Genomic DNA, 26,613 nt, shown 5'->3' with positions numbered 1-26,613 from the left:
GCCATAACATAAGCGACCGTGGCCAATTACAGCCAACGTCAGTTTATCGTGGACAATTAGACCCAGGCCGAAACATAACATAAAAAATACTGTTTAAAAATATGTATTTTTTTAATGATAGAATATAGTATTGTCATCAGTATGACATAAGTATACCAAGTTTGCAGTCGATACCACATTGGAAATGGGTTAAAATTGAGTAACAAGATTTGAGGATACAACAACAATAGAGTGAGTTAATAAAAATCGTGAAAAAAAAACCCATATTATGGATACATATTCTGAGTCGTGCTGTAACGGGATAAAATGAATCCGCGACAGAATGAATGATAAATTATGTTCATGTCGAAGAAAGCCAATCAGCGTCAATGGGCGGCCGAATTAATACACGTGCCTATGTGTTCGAGCATGGATCAAGCTTCGTATCGTAAAAAAATGGCCGAATCCATTGTGCTCGAGCATAGATTCGTGAAAAAAACGCGTCGATTCACGTTCCGGCATTCCTTACACGGGGCAAAGTCACGCGTTTTGACCATATTAAAAATCGTCGGTTTCTATGTGTTCGAGCATGGATCAAGCATGGATTAAGCTTCGTATCGTAAAAAAAAATGGCCGAATCCATTGTGCTCGAGCATAGATTCGTGAAAAAAACGCGTCGATTCACGTTCCGGCATTCCTTACACGGGGCAAAGTCACCCGTCTTGACCATATTAAATATCGTCGGTTTCTATGTGTTCGAGCATGGATCAAGCATGGATCAAGCTTCGTATCGTAAAAAAAATGGCCGATTCCCGTGTGCTCGAGTATCAAATCGTGAAAAAAACGCGTCGATTCACGTTCCGGCATTCCTTACACGGGTGCAAAGCCCCCCGTCTTGAGCATATTAAACATAAAAATTGTCATCAGTCATTCATTCTAAAAAAACACGTGTCTTGAATAGCTCTCTTCACACGCTACAGTAATTTTACTTGAGCAGTCTTAAACCTGATGATGGAGGCTTGTGTTGCTTCCGAAACGTCGTGATTTAACTGAGTTATTTTCATTTATTATTATTTTATTATACCATTATTACTTTTTTACCCACGTGACTTTACCGAAAAAGCCCAAGAGTATCAATCCTTGCAGTCACAAAAGCTTCAAATCTAGAACCATCAATTCTTCTCGCCGATTTTCCACACGTTGAGAGGCGCCTCCGAACGAGTGCGAGGGAAACCCTCCAGAGTCTGGCAACGCGGCCCCGCGCGGCGCAGGCACCGCCGAGGCCGCCCATGCGGGGGCCTCCCTCCTCTCCCGGCGTGCACCGCGCCCTCAGTCGTCGCCATCTTTGCTAGCGGCGGAGGAGGAGGCGGAGGAGGAGGCTTGCGGCTCCCGCGGTGTCAGAGACGCGGCGGGCAGCGGAGGAGAAGGAGGGAGACGCTGGGGTTGAGGAGCCCCCACTCGGGGTTGGGTAGGAGGAGGAGCGACACCGAGGGGTGAGGAGACGCAGGCAGCGACGGGGGGACCACCCACCCACCCCCCTACCCCCGACTCCAGCAAGCGTCGGGAGAGGACACGCGGCGGCCGGTGCGGCGACGATGAAGATGATGGTGGTGCTGGTGGTGGTGGTGCTGGTGGGGCTCCGCGCCGCCTGAGGGAGGCACACGGCGGGGGGGGGAGGAGGAGGAGGAGGGGAGGGGGCCGCGCCGGTGAGGGAGCGAGAGGCGGCGGGGAAGCCAGTCAGTCTGGCCGTCTAACCTGGAGCGAGACGCAGCCAGGCAGCCAGGCAGGCAGGCAGCCCGTCTAGCCCGCAGAGAGGGTGGAGAGTGGGTGCTTCTACTGTACCCGCCGGGATATATCCCCGAGGGAGAAAGGGGAGATAGTGCGGGGACAGTCAGTCCTAGCGGACTCTCTCTGGGACAAGATCATACCGATCAAAAGCGCAGGCAGTGCTGCTCGCCCACGTCCACATCGCCCGGAGAACGCGGCAGATCGAGGGAGGGAGGCGGTCTCCTGTTTAGCCCGCACAGCAGCGAGCTCACCTCGTTGGGGGAGAGGCAGCCCAAGTGACCGGACACGCCTGAGCGACGAGCCTTACAAAGCTAGCACGGAGACAGCCAGCCCTGCTGGCTTGGACAACCATCCTGGATATATAGAGAGCAAGACAGTCCGGCTTGGCCGGCGAGCGCTTCATCCCGGACGTAAGTCTGGGCGAGCCCATTAAGTCAAGCTCGGCCAACCAGCCCTTTATTATCTGGCTCATCAAGACACAGCCAGCTCGCTCGCTCGCCCACCCACACGCCCATCCGGCCCCGGGTCTCGCGCGTGTCTCTCGCACTCCGCACCGTGACCACAGAAGATGGCGCACCCGTCGGTGCCGCGGAGAGGCAGCCTCAACACGGGCGGGCTGGACGAGGGGGGAGGCTCGGTGCCGGGTCCTCAGCATCCGCAGCAGCATGTGCATCATCAGCAGCAGCAACAGCAGCAGCAGCCGAGCTCTCAGAGCCTGCACATGCCCACCAAGAAGAAGAGCGGCTTCCAGATCACGAGCGTCACGGCCGCTCAGCCCAACAGCGTGGCCGAGGACACGGAGAGCTACGACGACCTGGACGAATCGCGCACCGAGGACATCTCGTCGGAGATCTTGGACGGCTCGCGCAACGCCGACTTCGAGCCGGGCGCCTACGAGCGCAGCTCCTCGGAGGAGACGCTCAACAACGTGGGCGAGGGCGTGGACACGCCGGCTCTCACCCCCGTGCACGCGCAGGGCGGCGTCTTCATGGTCAACGGAGGCCCGCACCTCGGGCCCGGCAACGCGGCGGCTCAAGGGCACGGCGCGGCCGCCAACCTCACCGCGCCGACTCGGGTCGCCCCCTCCCCAGCGGCGGCTGCGGCGGCATCGACAGCAGCAGCAGCAGCAGCGCCTCCCTCGAGCCAGACGGTTGCGGGCCCCGCTGTGGCGGCCGCGTTCTCGGCTCAAGCTCAGCCCGGAGTGGCGTCTCCCAGAGCGGCGGCGGCGGTGCCTCCTGCTACTCCTCCCCCGGCGGCGCAGGCGATGGTGGCGGCTCCCGTCTCCGTGGCCACTGCGCCCTCCTCACAGGTAGCTCCCTCCAACCCCCTGCAGCAGCAGCAGCAGCCGCCCCACCACCATCACCATCTACCCGTGTGCAGTTCGCGCTTCCGCGTAGTGAAGCTGGACACCACCACCGAGCCCTACAAAAAGGGTCGCTGGACTTGCACTGAATATTACGAGAAAGAGAGCGCCTCGCTAGCGGCTGATGCGTCCGCCGCCGCCGCTTCTGCTGCTGCTGTTGCAGCTTCAGTTGCGGCTGCGGCCGCCAGGAATAATGTGAACGACTCTATGAAGGAGAGCGGCGCCTCGACTCTGGTTGTTGCCGCGTCCTACAACACGGCCGATGCCGCCAGCAGCGCTGCGCTGGCACGCGTGAATTCGTTGGATTACGGATCTCAGCAGGGCGGTATTAACGCGGTGAATTCGGGCGTGCCCGCGGCGTTCAACAAGCAGCAGGGCAACACCGTAGGGCACAATATCCAGCAGCAGCAGCTGTCAAATGTGAATGCTTTTGTGCAATCGGCGGGAGGGCAGGGTTCGATACAAACCGTGGGCATGCAGCAGGTGGTGAGTGTTTCCACTCAGCCGCAACCACCACAGCAGCCGCAGCAAATGAGCTATGCCGGGCAGCAGCAGCAGATGGGTGTGCAGCCGCAGGGTCAGGCGATGATGGGGGGCAGTGCTTTGACTCAGGGGTCACTAACGGTGACCCAGATGCCGGGGCCCGCGCAGACCGGTGAAGGGAACGCGGCCACCATGGCCTCCTCGCAGCTCGGTGGGCAGCACCCACAAGCCACACCGGCTGTGCCCCAGCCGCAAGCATTGGGACAGCCGGCCCAGTCCATAGCCCATCAAGTGATTCACAATCCGGCTGCGACCCAGCAACCGTACATTGCGCATCAGGGGTCAGTGGCGTCTCAGGTGACCCACCAGCAGCCTCAGCCAGGACAACCACTCGGTCAGCAGACACTGTTGGGGCAGCAGCAGCAGAAGCTTCCGCAGGTGATGCAACAGCCGCAGCCAATAGGACAGCAAGCTCAGCAGATCGGGCAGGCTTCAATGCAGCCTCAGTTAGGCCAACAGCAGCAGCAACCAGGAGGACAGCAGCCACCAGTGATGATGGTCGGGCAGCAGCTTTCGCAGCATAATCCTCAACAGTCCCCTCAAGTGGTGCAGCAGAATCCCATGATGCCACAGCAGCCACCTCAGTCTCCATCTCTGGTACAGCAGCAGCAAGCCACGAGCCAGCAGCTTTTCCAACCGCAGACACAACATCCAATAGCACAGCAAGCTTTTCCTCAGCAGTCAATGCCTACACATGGGCTGTCGGAACAACAGCAGGCCATCAACCAGCACAACTTTCAGCAGCAGCAGCCATTGACACAGCAGGCTCAGCCTATGACACCACAGCAAGCTTTCTCTCAGCAGCCACCAATGCAATCACACGTGCTGTCAGAACAGCAGCAACAGGCCCTGAGTCAGCCTGCTTTCCAGCAGCAACAGCAGCCTCCCATGCTCTCGGACCAACAGTCAATGCAGCAGCCGCAGGCGTCCCAGCCAGTGGGACCGCCAGGCCCCGTGCTTCAACAGCAGCATGCGCAGCTGGTTGTACAGCCACCACAGCAGCAGCAGCATGGGCTACTGCCCCTGCAGCAGATCCTGCCGGTGTCGGGTCTCGCATCGGGCGCTCCCACCGGCGGCGCCGCTCCTCAACCCCTACCACTCGGCTTGCAGCATCCTCTCACCCTCGGTGGCGATCTCGGCGGATACGGCGGCAGTTTCCTCCCACAAGCGGCCGCTTCCTTACTGCTCCAGCACGGGCAGCAGCAGCTGAGTCACCAGCAGAGCCAGGCGCTGCTCTCTCTGGCGTACAGCGTTGCGCAGACACAACACCAGCTGCCCGGCGGCCACCCGGAGGATCCGTCGGGAGCGGCTGCCCACGGGGAGGTGCACGGCGAGGGCTTCGCCGGAGGAATTCCTGTCATCCCGCAGCTGCTGCCCATGGCTGTCGGCGCCACGCAAGGCCTGCTGGAGTCGGAGGAAGAGAGGTAACCGCTCGCAAGCGCGCTCGCGGGTTGCCAGTGTGCGTGCAGTTTAATGTGTGCACCGTTATTCATCTGCCCTCCTTCGCCGTGTCAATTGTTCGCCTGCATCTCCAACTTTTGCTCTGGCCATTAAGTGTTTCTCAGTCTGTGTCCGCTGTGTACAGCCAAGTCTTTTCCAGACTTGGAAGTAACAGCTGCTGTATAAAGGTATAATTTCTTGGCATAGAGAGTGGAAAGTGTGTAAGTGGTTTCGTGATGCAACATCGCATTAGGCTTCGTGCGCTGTGTCACTGGTATTTCACCCACGTTGCAATGTGTGATTTAGAGCTCCTTGTATAATGCGTTTTTTTAAGTGGATCAACGAGCTTTAAGTGTGATGACAGTTCTTAGGAAAAACGCGCGGAGCGAATTAATCTTCGGAGAGAGCCAACCAACATCTATTGGCCAGACTGCGTTTATGAGACCGTCGCGAAGTGATCAGCGTGTTGTGTGGCACCGTAGATTTCAAATTCAAGTTGGACAAAACTTGGGTCGCGCTTTGTGCGTGCACGTCAGCCAAAATGTCTTCCATAGTGTGCGCAGCCTTCTTGTGCCACGAGGGAGAAAGTTTGCTGTCGGCTGTGTGTTTCCCGCAAGAGGCTCAATGGTTGGCGTGTCAGGCAGGCGGTAAGTCCTATGGCCCAATGTGAGCGTTTAATTTTCTTGGACGGTGTGTCCAGTACTTTTGCATTTGTGCATGTTTTTGTCTTCCCAATGAGCCCAATTTACACGTCTGATTTGGGAGTGAAACTTTAGAAGTCATAGTGAATGTCTAGTTTAAGATTAAAGATATATAGTCAGCTATTAGCGACTCGTGTGGGGGGCAAAGCAGCATTGTGATGGTGATTTAGCAAATTTCGGGCAAGTGAGCAGCACTAGAGCCTCCAACCTCAACCTTTGGTCAACACTTCTCCGACAGAAGATGGGCAAGAGCTGAAGGTCATTTCTTTAGGACACTTTTTTTCCCCCTCAAAGCTTTTTACACTGCAAGTGTTGTTACTAACAGGCCACTTTTAGGGGACTTGTCATGTTGGTTTAGCACGGGCTGGCCGTGGAAAGTTAAAGAGCCGCCACTTCCTTCTAGGTACATGAGTTAAAGGTACACTCTAAATACAGTCAGTCTCATAGATACATTGAAAAATAACACTTTGCAAGTAAATACAAAAAATAGATGCATATAATACTGTATCTTTGCTTGAAGTAATACAGTTTTGGTTTTATTGGCCTTTGAAAGATATTCCTCTTCAGAATATAAAACCGAAGTACTTAACATGCTCTTCTGATTTTTCACCAATGTTTTGCCATGCACTTGAAAATGTTAACTTTTTGCATATGGCTTCAATTATTAAGTCCCGTTAATCTCTCGGGCATCTTAACGGTAGACGGTGGTGGTTGTGAATTGATCGTAACTGTCATTTAAATGACGGATGGTACTAGAAGTTTTGAGGTCGACCTGAAGTTACAAAGCCAATACAATAACACCTGAAGCAAATAAAAATATAATGGGTCGAATATGGAGTAAACCAGGAAAACCCTGAAATCAATACGAAGCCTGAATGAAGATTTCGGTTCAAAAGGCAGCGACCCAATGATGGTACACCCTTAGCGTTTAAACTGAAGTAATAATGATTGTAATTACATCCACCATAATAAAATGTCAAGCACGAACGTGGGCTGGAAATAACGTCTGTCGGCAAGTGGCAAAGATTGAAGTATTGCTGAACACTCGATACGCTTCCACCTGTCGCCTTGCAAAGCGCTCGTCTGCCGAGACGCGCAGGGCAAGGAAGAATTTGAAAACTTGCTCATGCGGGCCAGAGAAAACAGCGCGAGCGGTGCTAACTAAACAATTAGCAGGTGGACAAGTGAGTGGGTTGCATAGCTGTGGCGCCCCTCCTTCCCCACCACCTCCTTTTTCCACATTTCAAACTCTTGGGCGACCCACGCTGAGACGTTCATGCCGGTTTTCAAGGTGTTGTTTGGCATTGGGAAGGGCCTTGCCTAGCCTTGTGCCTCTCAGCATGCGTTGTCCCTTCCCTGCTACTCTGGCTTGACTGCAGATGTTTTACCCAGTGAGCGTCTTCTTCTAAGTTGACTGAGCCTGAAATGATTACCTGTTATGTTACCCTCCCGCCCCCACCACTTCCACCACCACCGCCACACGCCTTCCATCCACCTCTTGCTTGTTCAGCTTTAAATAAGATCCTGGTTCTGGTTTGTGAGAACAGAATGTTTTGATCAGCACAAAGAGGTCAATTTGGTCACGGAAACCTGCCGCTCAGCTTTGATATATATGTTTTGCACACGGGTTTAACCAGATGGTTTTTTGTCTTGGAGGAATGTGTCATTATAGTGAAAATACGACTTAAACCGCCACCTCCCCACCCCACCGGGTCAATTCTGGGGCAGCTCGCCGCATCTAACTTTGTGCCAGAGCTCGACCCTTCATTTGAGAGCGGCCACGTGCATTCGGACGGAGCCGCCAAACCCCCTTGGAAAAACCACAGCTTGGACGGATGTACGTGTAATTCGCTGATCTGCATGCCCACACCTCAAGCTGTGCCAAAAGTTATTCCGCGGCAGATTTGGTCGCTTAACGCCGATCGTGGCGGCTTGCAGCTGTGCACCGCTTTGTCCCGGAGCAGCTTGCGCGCCGATCGGGGTGACGTCGCTGCCCATTCTCTCTGCCGGCGCCGCCACCAATGCCGTCGCTCCGAAAATCCTAGCAGCATAGAGCCAGTCTGCTCGCCGGCATTTGTAAATTCTCTGGCTTAAATTGTTTAACGTTAAATGTAGCCGAGCACGGCGCATTGTCTCGAGGTGGGTCACGTGCGCACGGCTGACGTCAGTGCCCCCCATGCATTCATCCCTCAGCGGCTGCGCAGTTGTGCTCATTTTATATTTGCTCTACATTTTGTTTCGCCGGATTAAGTCGTTTGGCAGGTGTCGCGCTGCTCAATTTGTGGGGTTGGCGGGGGGGCCGGCACACGCGTGTGCCCCCCCCCCCCCCCCATGTGCGCGCGTGTGCACAGCGGCGGCGCCACCGAAACGCCCGACAGGAATGCAACTCGAGCCGCTTAATGTGGCGCCAGCGCCCGTTCGCCTATCGCTCCCCTCCCATCCCACCCAACCGCCCCCCCTTCTTTGCGCACGCGCGCGCAAACATTTCACGCCATCAAATGTAGACGCTGTGAGGCGCCCCGGCTTTGGTAACGTGCGTAACTTGCCGCCGTCACGGTGGGACGTTGGCGTGTGACGACGCTTCAGTTCGTCGGCTAAAATCGATTCGTACGCTCAAGATAAAGGCATACAATCGTAAGAATCGATTACTGATTTCATTCTTGTATGTGAATGGACCTTTGCTAGACATTCTCGACAATGTAACAAAAATCATAATCAATTCTTGACAATTTGTATAATTTTGAAGGATTGGGTGGGGGGTGCTTAATATTAAACTCCGAGTGATTTCTTGTTCACATTAGCATTTAGGCATTGGTACTTATCTTCTATTTACAGCCGTCAGCCAGTGGTGAAAATCCCACATTTCTATGGTGCGAGTTAGTCTATCCATATGACAACCACTCTCCAATATTAGGAAGCCACTGGAGCTATGCACATTTAATTTTTTATTGAAAACTCATTTTTTTTAGCTACTTTTTGTGTTTAGTTCGGTCTCTTTCCCCCGCACCTCCGATTAGCACGGTTGGCTACGTGCGGTGATTAAAGAAGTACAACATATGTCTATACATCTTCTTGGTTCTTTCGGTAAAGTCACGTAGAAGGGAAATAATACAAATAAAACATAATAAAATACAAGTGAGAATTGTATTTAATTATGTGAAATTGTATTTTTATTATTTTATTATTTCCCTTCTACGTGACTTTACCGAAAGAACCAAGAAGATGAATCCCTGCAGTCACGAAAGCTTTAAATCGAAATATGTCTATCCATATGACGTATGTATGTTGAACTTGTATATTGAGCTTCTATTGCATCGTACGTAGCAAACCATGCTAAGCGGAGGTGCGACTTTGACATTCACCAAAATTGGTACTCACTTTATTGACCTCCGTAGGGAATGACGTGACCTTGCAACCTTTATATTGCGAGCCACTTGCTCTAACCGGTGAGCCACCCGGTTAGTTAATAGGAAGTGGGCAAAATGTCCCTTAAGAAATGTACCGACTCCCTCTTGCTCGTGTTTATGCTGGCAGGATGTGTCATTGTAATCATGTGATGGAAAGGCTTTGGGCCGTGGAGACCTTAACAGTGAGTCCCCCCCTCCCTTGGGATTATGGGTCTCTTGTTGAGCTTAGAAGAGAGCATGTAAGTTGCGACCCTCCTCCTCCTCCTCCACTTGTTCCCACCGTCGCTCACACGCAGTTTGCCTTCCTGCTCAGGTGGCATGTAACAATTCAGCCCCTTCATCCCCCTCCAACACTCCCCCCCCCCCCAGAGATTTGATGAATAGTCACGCTTCATTGCCACAATTCGATTCAACAAGTGATTATTTTCTGCCAGCTCGTTTTGGACATTGTAGATGCAGAGGCATGCACTAAGGAGTACCACAATGGAATTTTCCGCATTGCCCTTTACTGCGCACGTAGCCCAGCATTGATGTAATTTCTGCGAGAAATTTCCTGAACGTTTTTCGTTCATCGTAAATAATTGACTCTTATGTACGAGCAGCTAAAAAAAACCGCTCTTGTCCCCACGTAAGGAATAAATTCATTTTAATGCAGCTGATCGCCAAGGTGTGCCACCAGCCCCGCAGGATGGATTTTCACCCAACGAGCCGATTGTATTGTTTACGCGCCCGCTGGCGCGCCGCGGCTTTCGAAGCAAAAACGACGACGGGTGACTCGGTCGCTCAGCGAGGCCTCACTCGTCCTCCGCGAGGCCTGGCTCGTCCTCTCCGATTGGCACACGCAGGGAAGGGAGCAACGGTTGACGCCGCCCACCCGTCTCCTCTTCCCCCCCCCACCTTTCTGTGAGTCAAAGCAGGCCTTGATGCCATGAAGCACGTGGCAAAAGATCCGCGCAGTTTTCCCGGCACGTCTGCCGCCCTAATGCTCCCTCGCTGTGCTCGGCCTGGCTTTGATTTTATGGCTGCCTTCAAGCAGGTCTGACAGTAAATCACTTATTGTAGGTGCAGGGGTTCTTTTTTCCCCTGTCATCCACAGGAATTAGACAGAGAAGCCATATTCCGCCGGCGGGTAAAGACAAAAGTGACACTTGGCTTAAACATCAGCAATGCGTAATCCTAATTTTACGTTTATGGCTTTGAGCGGCATGTCGATACAAGAACAAAGAGGCCTGGAGGGTTGTATATAATGGATATCGGGATTAGTAGGTGTAGTGTCTATCGGCTGCTGCGTGAACGCATCCCCATGCCTGCCGTGGTCGTGGCGATTATTTCACCAAACTTCACCATGCTGGTCATTTCAGGTTGGTGAAGGCAGAGACGTATATTATTGCATTGGATTATGCTGCACTGATGTCTACTGCTCGCCACGTAGCATTGGGCCTGTAACGATCCATCTCTTAATTCGATTAAATAGATTCTTACACTCGTGCATGATACACGCATCGAATTGTGCTTTACAATTATTTACAATTGTTGTACATGTTGTATGTTGTTGTTTATTATGACCCCTGTAGCTACTATAGGTTCTACATTCAATGCAGTGTTGCATAGAAAGAGGATTTGCTCTTGAATAATATAACTGTGACGGCACCTGGGGGCTGCAAATTGTAAATGCCCAGTGGACAGATCTTAATTTTTTCACGTAGAACTTACAAGCACTAGCCTCTTCAAAGTGACAGGATGGTTGTGCTTTCGAATGTTGGGACAACGCCTTTTTCTAAACAATGTCCATAGGGATACACCTCAAGTTGTGGTGCTCTTTTTACGGTCATAAATATTTCATTTGGGGTGGGGACTTCAGTGTGCTTCGAGTGAGAACGTAGCAGTGTGGGAGAACAGGGTGGGAACCCCCTACGTAAGCCACACATATACGCGACAGCTTGTAATAAGTTGTGGGATAGATCCAAAATTTAACCTGCGAGGTGTGGATCGACTCCATAAATATTTGCTTTTCTCTATGCCCTGCTCGCTGTATAGTTTTGAATTTATTTAAGAATTAACAGCGGGATTCGATAGCTAGACAGTAACGGGGCATAGTGCGCAGCGCCTGGTCTTTAAACAGACCCTTCGTGACGCGCCGTTGGTCGTGATGCAATGGCCAGCCAACCCACCGACGCTGCTGCGGCAAATTAGCAATGCCGATTTTCTTCTTTTTCGGCGTTCAGCTTGTCCGAATAGGCTTTTGTGCCAGTCGGCGGCAAAATGTGGCGAAGTCGAGCAACGGTGAAACCGCGGTGCAGATCTGCGTGTGACCGGCAAGTACGAGAAAAAGCGCAAACCGCTGAGCAAACTTTGCGTCTCGTAGTTCTAGCAGAACAGGCTCCCCCCGACGGAGATAGTGGGCCAAAGACGCAAGCTGTTCCAACAAGTGTGATAAAGACGTTTCGCATTTAAGCATTTTATTCATCACCCCTTTGTCCATCCGCCGCCGGTTAAAGGCCGTACCCCATGCCGCGGTGGTCGTGGGTCGTTTTGACCATACTTTACCAAGATGATTAAGCTGATAGTGGTAAATTGCAGGGGGGGCTGGTGGGGCGCGGGAGCCAGGTTCGGACATCACTCTCACCACTTATATTCGCCATTGGTCAGGATTGGGAAGACAGCGTGCGAACCACTGCGTCGCTGTTCTACCCTATTAGGTGTACAGTATTGAATAAGTACTGCTTCTGATGGGGGCAAATACCAGTTCGAACAAATGTGTTTACATAGCCAACTGGACTTCGCATGTTTCTGTGTTTGCTCTGACTAAGGACGTCTCATATTGCGCTGAATTGTTGGTGCGTTCCTAATGTTTTGTCAGGTGATGTTACTAAAAGATGATTCTGGCAAAGGGTTAGAGTTCTGAGTAAGCTCCACCCCTGGGGCCAAGAGTCACCTATTGACACGTCCGTCTCTTCTACAGACTTCTAGGAAATGTAGGGTAACGTGGAGGGTTGTCTCGGTCTGAGAACTAGTTTCCAAATTAATTCAGGGGTTCTTTCTGGAAAGCTCCGATCCCCGCACGGTTGGCTACGTACGGTGCGAACAAGAAGTCCCAACAGACATACACAATCCCTATTCTGAAGCAGACGGCGTGGATTTTTAAGGTCAAAACGCTCTCAGTAATAACCAGGGTGGCCGGCCAGATTCGCGGTGCAAACCCTCCGCAGCGAGCGGCTGAACGCGCGCTACCCTGGGCCCACGCCACCACCCCGCTTGGTGTTATGCCAAACAATTCCGTGATGTTGAGACGTTCGGTTCGTGGCCCTTGTATCCTGCTGCTGCTTGACTCTCAGTGCCGTGATGTTATGGCGTGCTCACAATCGGCAAGAGGGCTTTTCGTGGAAATGGGTGCAGTCGGTGATCACTCACGGGTTCCTGACCAAGTGAAAAACCTTTATTGAGTGCGCTACACCCCTCCGCTCAAGGCGTTGCAGATGGAAGCTTTACCGACGCCACATGCCGAATCGTGTACTTACTTTGAGATGAGCAGACAAGTGCGTGGGGGCATTTTACCGATGTCTCTTGTGACCCCCTGGGGCATTAAGGGTGAGGCAGGCCCAACAACAAAAAAAGACAACAGCCTTCCAACCTTTCTGCGGACGGAAGATGAAACGCCTGTGCAGCGCGGTTGGTCACACGGACCACCTTTCACTTAACACAGCCACCTGGCGGAACAGGTTCTGGTGTGAAACTCTGAAGCGCTTACGTAACAAGTGTTGCATTTTGCGGCACGTTCAATATGTAACACTGCATCCTTCCGATGACCGTGTTGCTTTGATCGTGCCCGATCTCGTCAGATTTCAAGCCTAGGATTTTGTTTGGTTAGTATTTGGATGTGCGTCTGCTTAGGAATAACAGGTGCGTTGTAAGCCTAGGCTGGAGGGGTGGCCTCGATGGAGGCGGCAGTGTGTGTAGTCTTTCATCCTGTGCCTATGGCCTGGGTACTCCAGTTTGTCCAGATTCAGTGAATATTCCTGGGTGAATAATTGTAACTATTACTACGAGGCGTGGAATGATATCCCCCCCCCCCATCTCTACCCCCCCCCTGCCCCTCCCTGTACAATTTCAGGTAGTGATTTGTTTCAAGAACCTATATTTTTAAGATTGTGGCACATTGTCGTGCTCCTGGTGGCTGTTCAAGTCACGTGAAATCGTTCCGTACAACACGAACTTCATCCAACCGATCGTCGCACGCGCTATTCGATGCACGTATCACGAATCGTTGTTCGTAATGCTTTATACGTACGTACGTTGAACTTATTTCGCACCGTACGTAGCCAACCGTGGTAATCGGAGGTGCGGGTATACAATAACCACCGTCACAAATTCCTTACCCCAAGAAAGGAGAGGGCTTGAGTTTTTTGTGGCAACAGGCCCTTGTCAAGTTGTGTTGTACTGGCCACGACTGCCGTACTTTCCACTGAGGTGGCCAGGTGGTTTCAGTGGTCGAATGTGAATGCCTCCGGATACTGAGCATGTGTCGTACATGTGCAACAGCTCCTGTTCTGGACTGTCCCTCTGAGTGGTGGCACGGCAACTGGAAAATGACCATCATTTCCACGGCCGCGTTAAAGGTCTCCTTGTTGTTATCCCCCCACCCCCAGCCTCCAGGGTCGGTTTTATGAGGTCGGTCTGCCAATGATGACGAATATAAGATTGAATAATTATAATAAGGCATCTGACCATAACAAAAGTAATGTTTACAGTAATTTATATCCTTTGCTGGTTGCGGGTGGGAAACAAATCCTGCATTGAGTCGTGTGGGAACCCACTGTGACATGACACTATCACCTTAAAGATAGTCACCTGGGATAAACAAAGGGAGAACAACAAGTTGCCGATGCGAAAGTGGATGCAGAGTTACAAACATTAATGAACATGTTTGATTTAACGGGATTATTGCATTGAACATGTGCTAGAGATCTTCTGAAGGAGCATTGAACGGAATGTCTTCTTTGTACTCTTACCACAGTGCATAGAGATGCATGGAGAGACGATGCATGCGGGGGAATTACGATGAGAGACAGAATAAGGAACCTCGTGCATTGGATGACATATGCAGATTAGCGATGTAATTTTGGCTGTTCGGAAAGTAAGTGGGGCTCCAGCAGGACGCGTCTCTGGAGGGGGGATGATGGCCCGGTGGTTGAAACGAATGACGCAGTGGGCAGTCAAGGGAGGGAGCGTGCCCTTGGATGTTCATCGCTACGGACATGGAGCAGTGAAGTCTGCCTGTGTGGCCTGTGTGATAAAGTTGATTTAACCAGGTGAGACCTCATGAGACCAGAATAATCTGAATTTGCAGGCACTAGGTAGATTGTAGCATCACGGGACCGAGAGAGATGTTGACGGCCTTCATCCAGCAGTGGATTGATCATGGCTGATGATGGTTATTATCACCGCTAATGATTCTTCTTATCATTGTCATGTGCTGGGAATACATTTATGTATTTGGAAGTTTAACCCTAAGGGCTTCCAGGAGTGAGTGTGACCATTTTCGTGATTGAGAGAGTGCGCGCGCGCATTTGTGTGTTTTTATGGAGTGGAAAAGCCCCACAACTTGGCCCCTTCGTGTCAGCACACGTTCCATCGCCACAGCACGTGTGTCAGCACGTGCCATTGCCATGGCACGCGGCGCGAGCGTGTTGCCTCGGTGAGAAGGATCGCGGTCAGGAGCGCACGTCCGAACGTGCCCGCGAGATTAAATCAGCCCGTCGTTGATAACGCGCAGGCTTAAGAAAGTTTTGTTTGACTTACAGATGTGTATTTGTTTTCAAGGAAGTTTTTTTTTTGGCAAAGTATTTTTGGGTAGTTCCTTATATAATATCCCAGTTGTGAGCCCCTCTCCGCAGGAGACTGGTGTTTGTTTTGTTGGCTGGCCTTCCCGTGTTTTACGAGCGCGTCGAAAACGAAAGGGTGGAAAGACGTCACTGGTAACTAGAATTTCTGTGGGCAATCAAAATAAAAGGCGTCTCGGATTACCTCCAAGCGTTCAGGGAAAAGTTTCGTCGAGGGCAGCCATATTTTGTGGAGGTAAAGCGCCAGGGCTCGCTGAATGGATTGGCTTGGGCGGCTTGCCGTGGTTGCCTGCTTGAGAGGCTTGCCGCTGGATCACTGTAGAGACATGCCGTTCATCTGTTTTCTTCCATTCCTTCAACTACCTCGGAGCTGATGTGCTGTCCAGCCGGCGCGCGTTATTAATGGTTTCGCCAAGTGTACGGCAACATCTTGTTAATCCGGTCGCGTAAGTGCTCGCACATTTTTCTTTTCAGATTTATGTAGCGCTGGTTTAAGGGAAGTTGAACTACCGCGACACTTAACTTCTGTATGAATAGCACCAATACTGGCAGTTGTCAAGTTTTTACAAATGCGAAATACAATTTAAGCTGCAAAGATGGTGTTCACGAGAGGTGGGTGGCCTCTTTGACCATGGAAATGCAACAGAAGTCAAACACGTCGGTTGTCGAACCTCGCTGAAACCAGAACTGCATACATATATTTTTTTAATATTTTAAGGCACGTAGCGGGTTAAAATTCAAGATAGATTTTTTGTGGGGTTTGGCCAAGATTTGTTGCAGCACCCTGCACCGCCTGACATAGCCAAACAAATTAAAATTTCGCATGCACCCAAAAATCAATTACGAATCACAACATTGGCCGAGAGTACCTGGTTAAATTCAGGCTGGTTTTTTTTGCCTCCACAGTCATTAGACATTGAAGGCTCTCACGAGGTCATCCCTGTCGGCAGCTGTCGGCACGTTCCTCAGCATCTGAACTCCTCCGTGACTTAGCCGTCCAGAAATCTACCCCCTGTGAGATCACAACACTCGCTTGCTCTACGAGGAGGAGAATACGTCGGCTTGCTCGAATCAAAAATGTAATTCTTATACGTCGAGTAACTATAACCCCCACACGAACCGCACGACATGGGAAGGTCCTCATCCGGTGGTGGATTGACGCAAAGGGCTGTGCGTGTACATGTGTACAACGGAGGTTGTCGCCTTCTGACCGGCTGTCGCAGGAGTTGGTGGTTGGTTTATTTCTTAGTTGCATGAACTGGCACAGCAAAGAGCTGGGCAGGCTCAGGAGTGGGCACGTGACTGTGAATCGATTTGTTGAGCGAAATCAATTTTTGTGCTGACGATACGTGCTTTGAATTAAGCATTCAGAATTGACTGTTGTCAATTTATGAAAATTATATGCGAGTTTTAAGCCAGGTACCGCAGCGGTTAGTGAACGTCTTGCACTTTGAAGGTTATGAGTTCATACCCAGGTTGTGGCTCGAGTCTGCCCTTCATTTCTTTGGCATTGATAAAATGAGTACCACTTTGTTGAGTTATTGGTAGTGGTTGTCATTTCGTGATAGACTCCGCCATAGCAATGTGGAAATTTTTGCCACTGGCTCCTAGCCGCGTACGTGAGATGAGCATTCACCCCATGGTCAATTGAGCATGGAGCCGATTAGATGTTTGTACAAATTTGTTCAGGTAACAATTCTGCAAATAGAAGAAACTTGTAGAAATTATACAAAGATAAACAATACAAATGAGATGTAAAAATACGAGACTAAAATGATGGCAATCGATCAAATTGGCAAGGGTGAGGAGGCATCGTTACGTTTGGTGCCTGCTCAGAGGACTGTGTGCGAGTGAAGATTCAAAGGAGCATTTTCACCTTTGCTACCTGCTGACTGTAAATCCCCGCTTGTTAAACTAATGCCCGAGTCGCGACGCCTTTTATTTATATTTCATTAGTCGACCTTGTTTGGCGGTGAATTGTGAACATTGGCAGGCGTGACGTTTCTCCCATGAATGTCTTTCCTTGGTTTTTTATGGCCTTGCTCAGTCACTTGTAAAATGGCGCTTAGGCCTGCAGGGGCAGCCCTATTACAATGACGGATATCTGTGTGTCCCCCCCCCGCCTCAAATTGCGCCACACTTGATTATTGTAACTCTGTAAAAAAAAAAACCTCTCGATTAACGCAAAGCACACCGTCAAACTTCGTGAGAGATGGTGTCGAAGTGAACTTTTATGCGGCCCAGGATTCTCATTTTAGGGTTCTGTCAATGATTGAAGCGTGCCGGATTGTTTTGCTTCATTGCATTATAAAGTTCAGCAAGTACGTCTCCTCTAATATGAATTTATGCTGAACATTTGTAGTGGCATTTAATTTCTGATGAAAATTCTGTGCGGACCCATATTCTCCCAGTGTGAGATGACTCTTCTTCATGGGCCAGAGGGGCCAGGCTTGCGCCGTGGGTTCCATCGTCACGTAATTTTGGGCTCTCTGAAAGCGGCTCTGGGTCTGCGTTGCGGCGCTGTCAAATTTTTGTGATGCGTCTCCGTTAGCCGTGTGACAGATGTCACCCGCCGCACAGTGATTGTCATCGTTCAGAGTCGCACTTTAATTGAAGAATGGTTTGGGATTTTTTTTATATATTACATTGGCCGTAGGGGGTCGTGTGCACAAATTATATGAGACATATGCACGTGTACAACCTTTTTGGCAATCCACTGCTGGGTTTACGGGGGTTATTTGACCAGACCACATTGATCAGTGCGGATTTGTCAATGTGGGGAGCATAAACGCGGGAACACAGAAGTACCATGCAACAATAGACTTTGCTCCTTCGTCATCTTCCGCCTAAGACAATCAGGTGCAAATAGTAGCCACTCATCAAAGTACTGTCCAGGCTTAGTTTCCGAGATCAGGCATATTCCGTCGTGAGCATAAAAAAGCAATCAATTTTAATTGATGCACCATTAAATGTGTAGTCTCTGTCATTTGAGAACGTGGAGCCTTGAGCCAGCACCGCATCCCTTTAAGAGCCCTACCCTGAAGTGATTGTAAAAGGGGGTCGCAACGCCACAGGTGATGGATAGTTTTTCATCGTGGTGACATTATGCAATGTGCCTCCGTTGGCACTGTGTACCAGCACAGGCTCATCGCAGCTAAAACTCCCCTGCCTCACTAATCAGTAATTGAACATTGCCGTTGTCATTATCCTCTTGATTTTAAGAAGTATCTGGTTAGGTTTCAGTATGAGTCGTGGCTTGTAGCAGTCGGGCCAACAGGACCCCGTTCGGGTATGCCGCACCCAGACTCGTATTTCCACGTTGGCCACACGGGCAGAGCGTGTGCTGAGCCCGTGATCATTCACAGTTCGAGCGAAGCTTGTCTAGAGGATTGGAGATCCGATGCCTTGGAATCATAGGGACCACGGCCTTGAGATTCAATATTACCCCCGGTGGATTCATGAATCGTGAAAGCGAACCGGCGCCATCAACTGAGTGGCGAGAGCCGAGAGTTTGAAACTTGCGTCATTGGGGAGCTGCAAGCAAAGGAGTGTTGATGAATCAGAATCTTAATTTCGACTGGAGTAATCCGATGAGCTATGAAGCTCTTTATTCACTGATGTCCAGTCAGGGCAGGGTCAGCAGATTACAGCAACAAACAATGCAGAGAAACGAATGAAGTGCAAACTATATAAAAGGTCATCGAGTCACTAAATAACTAACTATATATGCATAATTTTAATATCAAATAAAGAATGTGTCTCGCAGTGGATAGGGAATCGTAGGTGATTCCGATGAAAGAGTAATGTTAATGAAATGTCCATCTCGCTAGCGTGTGCAGTGCTGCAGAAGAATTTCAGCCAAATTATTCGCTCAAAAGAGGTATTTAGGGTTTGCATATAATCGGTTATATTTACATGATTAAAGGGGCAATTTCAGAGTTTCCGCACTGAAGTGAAGCTGTTTTAATAATGCATCGTAATGGCACGACGGGAGCATGGATAGGTGTGCATACAAAGCCACTTCCAAAATTAACCAACCTTACTTTGGCAAACACCCTGTTTAAAATTATGGTTATTTCACTTGGCTCCTGTCAGCAGAGAAATACAGCTTGAATTCAGATTTCCTGAAGCCCTTTGATCAGATCGGTTTTAGTGAATGTTTGCCAAATTAGATAATTACACCCAAAGATGTAAAAACAACGGTAAATCATTTGAATTCATGGCCTCCTGCCGTCTGGCGCAACTCCCTTGCTCGGGGCCCCAGTAGCCATAGCAGGAATACTTGGCTCTGCGTCAGACTGTCTTGAGAAATGAGCGCGCTCCTTGCCCTGTGGGGTGCTGAGAAAATCCCTGCCCCAGAGTCCCCGGGGGTGGTGGTCCTGCCAGTCGAGGTTCTGAGCAGCTGCTGTGTCTGGAGAATGCATGTGGGTGGCTATCTCAGAAGACATTGAGCAGCTGTGTCTGGAGGCTGTTGGTGGAGATGCTCGGAGTCCGGTGGAGAGTTGGGTGGTTCTCATGAGACACTGTGGAGGGCTTTGGCTTGATGTTTCATGAGTCACTGTGGAGTTTTTGGAGGCTGTGGGTGGCTGTCTTCGTGTACCCTTTGGGGCCAGCGACAGTAGCAGTGGGAGCTTGTGGGAGTGCTTGGCTGTATCTTGAGACTGCGGGTTGGCAATCTCAAGAAACGCCAGAGGTCTGTGTCAGAAGTGCTGTTGCTAGCGTCTCGGCAAACACCATTGCCGAGATCCCACAGGTGGCATTGCCATCGGTGATATTGCCATCGGTGATACGTGCGAGAATACCTTTGGTAGCCATGTAACAATTTCGAAACGTGGCCGGTGCGGTGAAGCTGTGTGTGGGGTTTTGTCGGTAAGCATGCTTTTCCTGAGAAGAGGGTTATCTGTGCTGGTAGCTGCCTGTGCTCTGCTGTCTCTCGGCAAATGTCACTGACTGCGGAGTGTGGGTGGGCCGCTTGCAGGGCAGTCTGACCGTATTCCATGGTTCTGCCAGAAAACGGTGTGGTGATGTGTTGCCCTGGCTCCGAGTCGGGTTCCCCCGACTGCCGTGTGTGCCATGGAAATGGGTCGCTGGGCACACACAAGCACGCAGGCACAGCACTTGCCCAGCGCAGCCCATAGTGGGCTGCAGCGGCCGCAGCAGCAGCAGCATCATCGCTCTGCCAGCACCACTGCGTGTAAAATAACAAAATAGCTAACATAATTGCACTTGTGTCTTTACTGTGATTATACTTTACGTTTGAAAGGAACACGAATAGACACACTCGTGTGTGCATTAGTTGGCGCACGTATTGCCGCGGCACACCAGAGTTGCGGGTTTCTTTACATTCCTTGGGCACAATAGACATTAAAATCTGTGCCCCAGACACGTAATTTGGATTCAAATATGCCCTTTTTGCCATAATCGTACCCATAAACCCAGTCTCCCCGTGGGCTTGGATAATTATAATCAAGGTTATGCTCTTAAGCCTTGCCGTGGTATTTTTCTATGCAGACGTTTTTAAATTGTTCCGGCGGCAGTAGGCCAGGGTGTGGCTCTCACTCGTTAACGTTTGCGCCTGCATCGGCCGGTGCTCGGCATGACGTCGCCCCTCCCCCCACCCCGCCCCCCCACCCACCCGCTGGCATTACGAGCCTGCGCACTGAGTTGATGGGCCTTTGTGCAAGCCTCACCGCTCTACTTTTCCTCGTCCATTGGCTCAGGAACACCGTCGGTGACGGGCGAGATGACACGCGAGATCGTTACCAAGGGAGGTGCCTTTTGAGCTGGGATTTGCAACATTCTTATTACTTAGCGGATGTTCCCGTTGTGGGAATTTTTGCCCAATCCCTGCGGCCCCTTGCGTATTGTAACGTGAGCGAGTCTCATTCCTTGCTTCGTTGTTGCCCCCCCCCACCGATGTGCTGCGAGTGAATGATCGCAGTAAGGTTAGAGTGTCGAGGTCCCTGTCTGCAGTTGAATGGTGTTCGGAGCGAGCGCATGCGTGCGCCTCGTTCAGACCCAAGGTGGTATCCGACACGTGTCATAGCGAACGAGTGTTGGCCCTGTGACCACGTACACTGCCCCTCAGCGGATGACTGTACTTGGGCGCCTGGCGCAATCTGCAGCGTCTGGGTTTTGCTCTTCCGCATTTAAATCCCTGCGATGATGCGGGCTAAAGCTGCACCGAGCGAAGCAGGGATCGCACGTTTAATCTTAGATTATGACACCCCCGGTGACGTCCTCTGCGAAAAATGCTGCAATTAAAATATTGCCCGGCGCTTTGCTGTGTGTGTGGGGGTAGGGGGCGGTGAGAGCAGATGTTTAGAGTGAGGAAAGAAAGCCGTTGTGCTGCTCGTTGAGACTTGTGTTCATGTGTTTGAGCTCATCGGTGAGAGGCACCGTAGCAGTTTTTTTCCCAACTCATGCTAACAACGCAGCGGTGAATCAGCTTTAATTAACTAAACCTCTGAATGCAGGCAATCATGGCTGGATCACATCCCGTCCGATTATGAAACAGGGCTTTTGTAAATCATGGAAATTTTATTTTAAACTCACAGGTGTTTGTGGGAAGTGCGTCGTCGGATTATTGCCCGACTTTCTTGCTGTAGGCCGTGTTGAGCCCGTGGGGCAAAATGCACAGCAGGGTGCCTTGAAGGGACCAAGCGCTTGAACTGCACTACCAGCTTCCAGAATTGGAATCCGAGGCTTCCCATCTGCAGAGGTGATCATGTGTCTCACCGGAGCCTCACCTCTTTCTAAATAGTGGGATGGCGCGCGTGACATTGCAGTAGGCACTGCCGTGCCCTAGAATGGAGATGGGACGTGGCCACCCTTACCGCCCTGCCGTGTGGACGTGGTGCCACCCGCCGCAAGTCGCGTTGGGGCATCGGTGTCGCTGTGATGTTCGCAACCTGCGGGGCTGTTCCGCAGTCACCTCGCCCGGTTCACGTGAAACTTATTTTTGCTTTCTTACCACCTACGGTAATCTGATTGCGATAACGTCGCCATGCCATGAGATGAAAACATTTACATTCTGAACTGTCTCAGAAAGCGGTGGAAAGTCACACATCGTTACAAAGCGGTCTCTGAAAAGATGACTTCGTGCAGAACTACTTCTGGGGTTCCTGGAGGCGTCGCTCATCCACACGAGGTGTGGATGAGTGACATTTGCAAGAAAATCAACTGCGATATCATTGTTTTTTGTTTAGCGATCGTTGGATAGGCTGAGACCATAAACCCAATTTATTTACTGGCATTTGGGCTGCATTTGAATCGAGGATTTCAGAGGTGCCGAAGTTAAAGATGGTATTTGACCCCTGGGCCACCCGACTGCTCAACTTGCAAACGAGAAAATGACGGACTGGATGAAGCAGCCTCTGCCGGCAGGAGGGAAACTGGAAAAAGGGGCTGAAAGATTTAGCACCGCGGAAACTCTACGGTTTAATAATAAAAAAGCACACTTAAATGTAGATGCCAACTTTGAAAGTGTACTGCGTCGTGCTTTTATTTTGAACAAAGGGGACCAGTCGGTCTGGTTTGAATTTTTGTGCTGGTCGGAGTTTGCACCGTGCATCCAAGAGATGATTTTGATGTTCTGTAAGTGAAGTGTGCCATGCACACCAGGTGCATTTATAAAAAAAAACAATCCAGCTGATTGTTCTGATTGTAGAATCTCATGAAAAGCTCTACAATCAGACCAAGACGACGGTGGCGTTTTCATCAGTCTATAGCAGTCCTTGAAACACTGATGAAAGGGTGCCACGGTAGGTGATTTCCTGCTCAAATGAGCCTTGAGGAGGTTCTCAATTCCCCTTCACAGCCCTCAGACAGTGGTGGAAGTTCTACATTCCTATAGCAGGGGCGAGTGTTATCTATTGAACAAGCACTCTTGACTTCCCCACAAATTGGTACTCTTTTTATTTCCCGTCCAGGATTTTGATCCTCGCAACCTTCCGATTGCGAGCAGCTCCCTCCACCACTGAGCCACTTGGCCGGATACACTTCCATTTGCTGGGTATTGTTATGTTTATACAAACAAACATCGCCCTTATTGCCTTGCCAGGCTATTGGGGCAACTCCTGTTAATGAGCACCTCTGAAGGCCGTCACGGTATAAGAGGGTGTGGGTGGCCAGCACCACGTCCGACCGCCTTTGTCTAGTGGCGATGTTTATACAGTACACCAGGTACTCATTTGAGGCTGAGTCGACCTTGGTGAGGCTCAAGATTGGTTCACATAAAAGTCACTGATGTTGGCTGTGAGCGTAAATCAAACTCTGCACCAGATTTGTAGTGTGTGTCTTGCTAACCACAACACTAGTGCTCCCTGCACTATATACACACACAAACGTATAGCATGTGTTTATTTCTGCAAGAGTAGATGTCCGAAGAGAATGAGAGTTGGTCTCGTCATGTTTCAGACCCAATAGATCTCTTAGGCATGGGCGGCTTGAACTGTAACCTTTTGGCTGGCTCATTGAAAAATACCATGACCACGTTGATGTGCTTATGAGCAACCCGGGTGACTGATGGGCCAACCTGTGGCTTAACCGCTGCCTTGGTTCCGCGCTCCAGATATAAATACAGGCGTCAATTAATGGAAACGCGGCTGTTGATGGAGGTTCAGTACAACCATAGCTGTTGTCCGAAAGGAATTACGGTCACAGTGGTGTTACTTGTTTGTACGTGTGCATTGTTCACTGATTTTTTTAAAGTAAAAAATCTGGAGCTCGGAGGTCATGGAAAGCGGCCATAATTAAACGCGTGAGAGGGATGGATGAGTCATGTGCGTGCCTCGCATTGCTGCCATTAAGGAATGCTGCATTCTTGGGTCTCGGGTCACGCAGGCCTTGAGGCCACGCAGGCCTTGGGGGCCCATAGGCCTTGGGGCCCACTCCTCCGCCCGCCGCTCGCATGCGGGGAAGCAGCTTCAATGACACCGAAGGGGCGGTTTGGGTGAGAAACTTTATCCGGGTAGTACGCGTGGGGAGCAAGCTTTGTGAGTTGATCCTCCAAAACAAACTACAAGTTACAGACTCCAATGCTGCATAAAGTGGCGCTGTACGTTTAATTGCAGAATATACAGCCGGATTTGCTGATTGCTATTCTCAATGGTCTAAACCTGGCGATCAGATGTCGTCATTGTTTTCAAATGTTCGCGTGGAAATCTGAAGGAATGAAATAAGGCTCCCACCATCACCGACGATGGAGGCGTGTGATGGAAGGTTGGGGCGTGTAATGGAAGGTTGGGCAAGCACGGCAATGCTTGGCTGGAGGCAGATGTGTAATCGCAGCGGTAATAAGTGGGTAACATTACAGCTCAGACCTCCGCCAAAATACTGCTTCACCGTTCTTCGCTCTGCACCACTCCTGCAGACCTCATTTTAGCCTTGCATGTTTAACTGTCGCCGGCTTTGACGTTATGTGAAAATGTGGCTGGGTGGCTCAGGAATTGGAGCGCTGAGGTGACACCGCTGAGAATCCTGGATTTGAATCCCAAGTTTCGGACGCTGGTGTGTTTAGTTTGTCGTCCTTCCCCCGAACCTCCGATTGGCAAGGTTGGCTACGTACGGTACCAAAGAAAGTTGAACATACATGCATCAAATCGGGTATGCAAGTACGGCAAGTTCATGATTAATCATGAGTATGTTTTGTGCCGTGACTAATCACGCAAGGCTTTCACAAAGGTGCAAAGTTTCACGTCGTCTGCGGTAGTTTTGCAGTTGGGGTTGACGTTGCTATGTTCACGGACGACACAAATCAAACCATCACTTCACATTTGTATTCCGGAATTAATTGGCTGTGTCGGGTGGAGGAGGGTTTACGACACTAATTTTTTATTATGCAATTTGACCGAAAACTCTATTATGAATCATGATATTGCTTGTGAAAGCCGACGTGGTGAATTTAGCAATGATATTGATATCTTGGGGTTTAGTAAATTCCAATGAGCTCCGTTATTCAACTGGAGCATTATGAGTAAAACATAATTGAAATTATGTAGGTTTATTACATTTTTGCGTGAAAAGACAATATTGTCAGTTCATTCATTATAACCCTATTGGCGTAGCTTGGTTGGCAAGGACGATGATGCAAGGAATGAAGTGGGATCCCGTGTCCAACCTTCCCGTTTCTTCGTATCCCAGCGCCCAAGTCCCTTCGGCCCGTGGTGCAGCCGCACAGCTTTAGCGCTTCATTGCTATGCCACCGCATTCCCAATGATCGGCCACAACGTCGTGTAATATATTTCGTGCGAGTTTTATGTTTTTCTCTGAAAAGGACCCCACAGTGTCGATGCGACGGCCCTTTGTGTAAAACATCAGGAACCCCAGTAGCTTTTGTCTAATTGGTTTGACTATTAAGTGAGGCTTTTAAATTTTAAACTGCTGTAGTTTGCCTGCTCAGACATTACCACCGAAAGATAATAGTCCAGCAGGCCCCTAAGCCGATTGACTGAAAAACATGTTTTTGTTATGCAGAGAGACGGATTATTTCTGCCGATTTAATTTAGGTTCCTACTTTGTTACATTGAGTGCGCGGCATCCTACGTGGGTCACACACTGGCGTGCTTAATTATTGCAGGCGACGTCCCAATCTCCCGGCCGCTCGGAATAGGACAGCTCCCACTAACCCCCACCCGCTTGTAAAACCTCATGAGACTCTCCATTGCCGCCACGGCGTAGATGGGCAAAACAACAATAATCCAAGAACAGAAACTGTATCGTAATACTCGGAACTCGCCCCGAAAATAACACCCAAGCGTGGCAAGTGGATTCACGCGCCCAACAGTGGCACGTTTCTTCGCCGCGTGCAATCGCCCCCTTTGTGCGTCGCCGCCCCGCGCCCCCCCCAATGCGGCGGGCGTACATCGTGGCCTCTGGGTGCCCGTGCCGCTACCCAAGCCCTCGGTGTTTTAAACCGCGGCGCCGGCGCGCACAAAGCGGCGCGTTCTGCGCGCGCGCTCCCTCCCCCCGCGTGGGCGTCCATGCCCGAAACCATGTGACGATGCGCAGGGCACCGTGGAATGCACTCGTGGGCAAGCTGGGCCCCCCCCGGCCCCTCTCTGGCCCTTCTCCGGCCCTTCTCCACCCCCCCCCTTGACCGCCCCCCCCCCCAGTGCCTTACATGAGCTTCGGTCGCCTCCAAATCCACCCGAACCCATGCTTCTGTGGACCCAACCATCACAGTGACGATTCTCGGCCATGGCTGACATTACATAAACGCGCCTTTTACATAATTTCTTTGGCTACTCTACATTTCCACATGATAGAGACACTTTTGTTGAGCTGTCGTTTGTGGTCAGGTCGCTTCTGAAAACTAACTACATAGCTCAGTGGGCCTTACCTGGTAAAATATAAAATAGTTTAGTTTGTTTGGTTCAGTGATTAGTTTACCTTTCCTATACTTTTAACTCCGATTGTTTTTTTGTATTGTTTGTTGTTGTAACTTTCTGACCCATCCCCCCCCCTTTCTCCTGAACAATTGTGAAAAAGAGCTTCATAGCTCATAGGATTTGTCCAGGATAAATAAAGATTCTGATTGATTGGCGAGTGAA

The 26,613-nt window shown here is 50.5% G+C and overlaps 1 protein-coding gene across 2 annotated transcripts in view; it reads left to right on the top strand.

The window, feature by feature from the left end:
• The first annotated feature begins 1,303 nt into the window (after nt 1-1,303).
• The window catches only part of LOC144732603 (uncharacterized), a 98,735-nt gene continuing 73,425 nt past the window's right edge, over nt 1,304-26,613 (top strand). For both annotated transcript variants that reach the window (XM_078614076.1, XM_078614077.1), the window contains exon 1: nt 1,304-5,097. In XM_078614076.1, coding sequence (XP_078470202.1) covers nt 2,336-5,097 — 2,762 coding nt within the window. In that variant the 5' untranslated portion in view covers nt 1,304-2,335. The remainder of the gene's footprint in view (nt 5,098-26,613) is intronic.

The sequence above is a fragment of the Lampetra planeri genome, chromosome 43 (genome assembly GCF_965212315.1).
Source record: "Lampetra planeri chromosome 43, kcLamPlan1.2.h2, whole genome shotgun sequence".
Lineage (NCBI taxonomy): Eukaryota > Metazoa > Chordata > Hyperoartia > Petromyzontiformes > Petromyzontidae > Lampetra > Lampetra planeri.
Note: the sequence above shows the minus strand (reverse complement) of the source record. Positions and strands in the feature narration are given on the sequence as shown.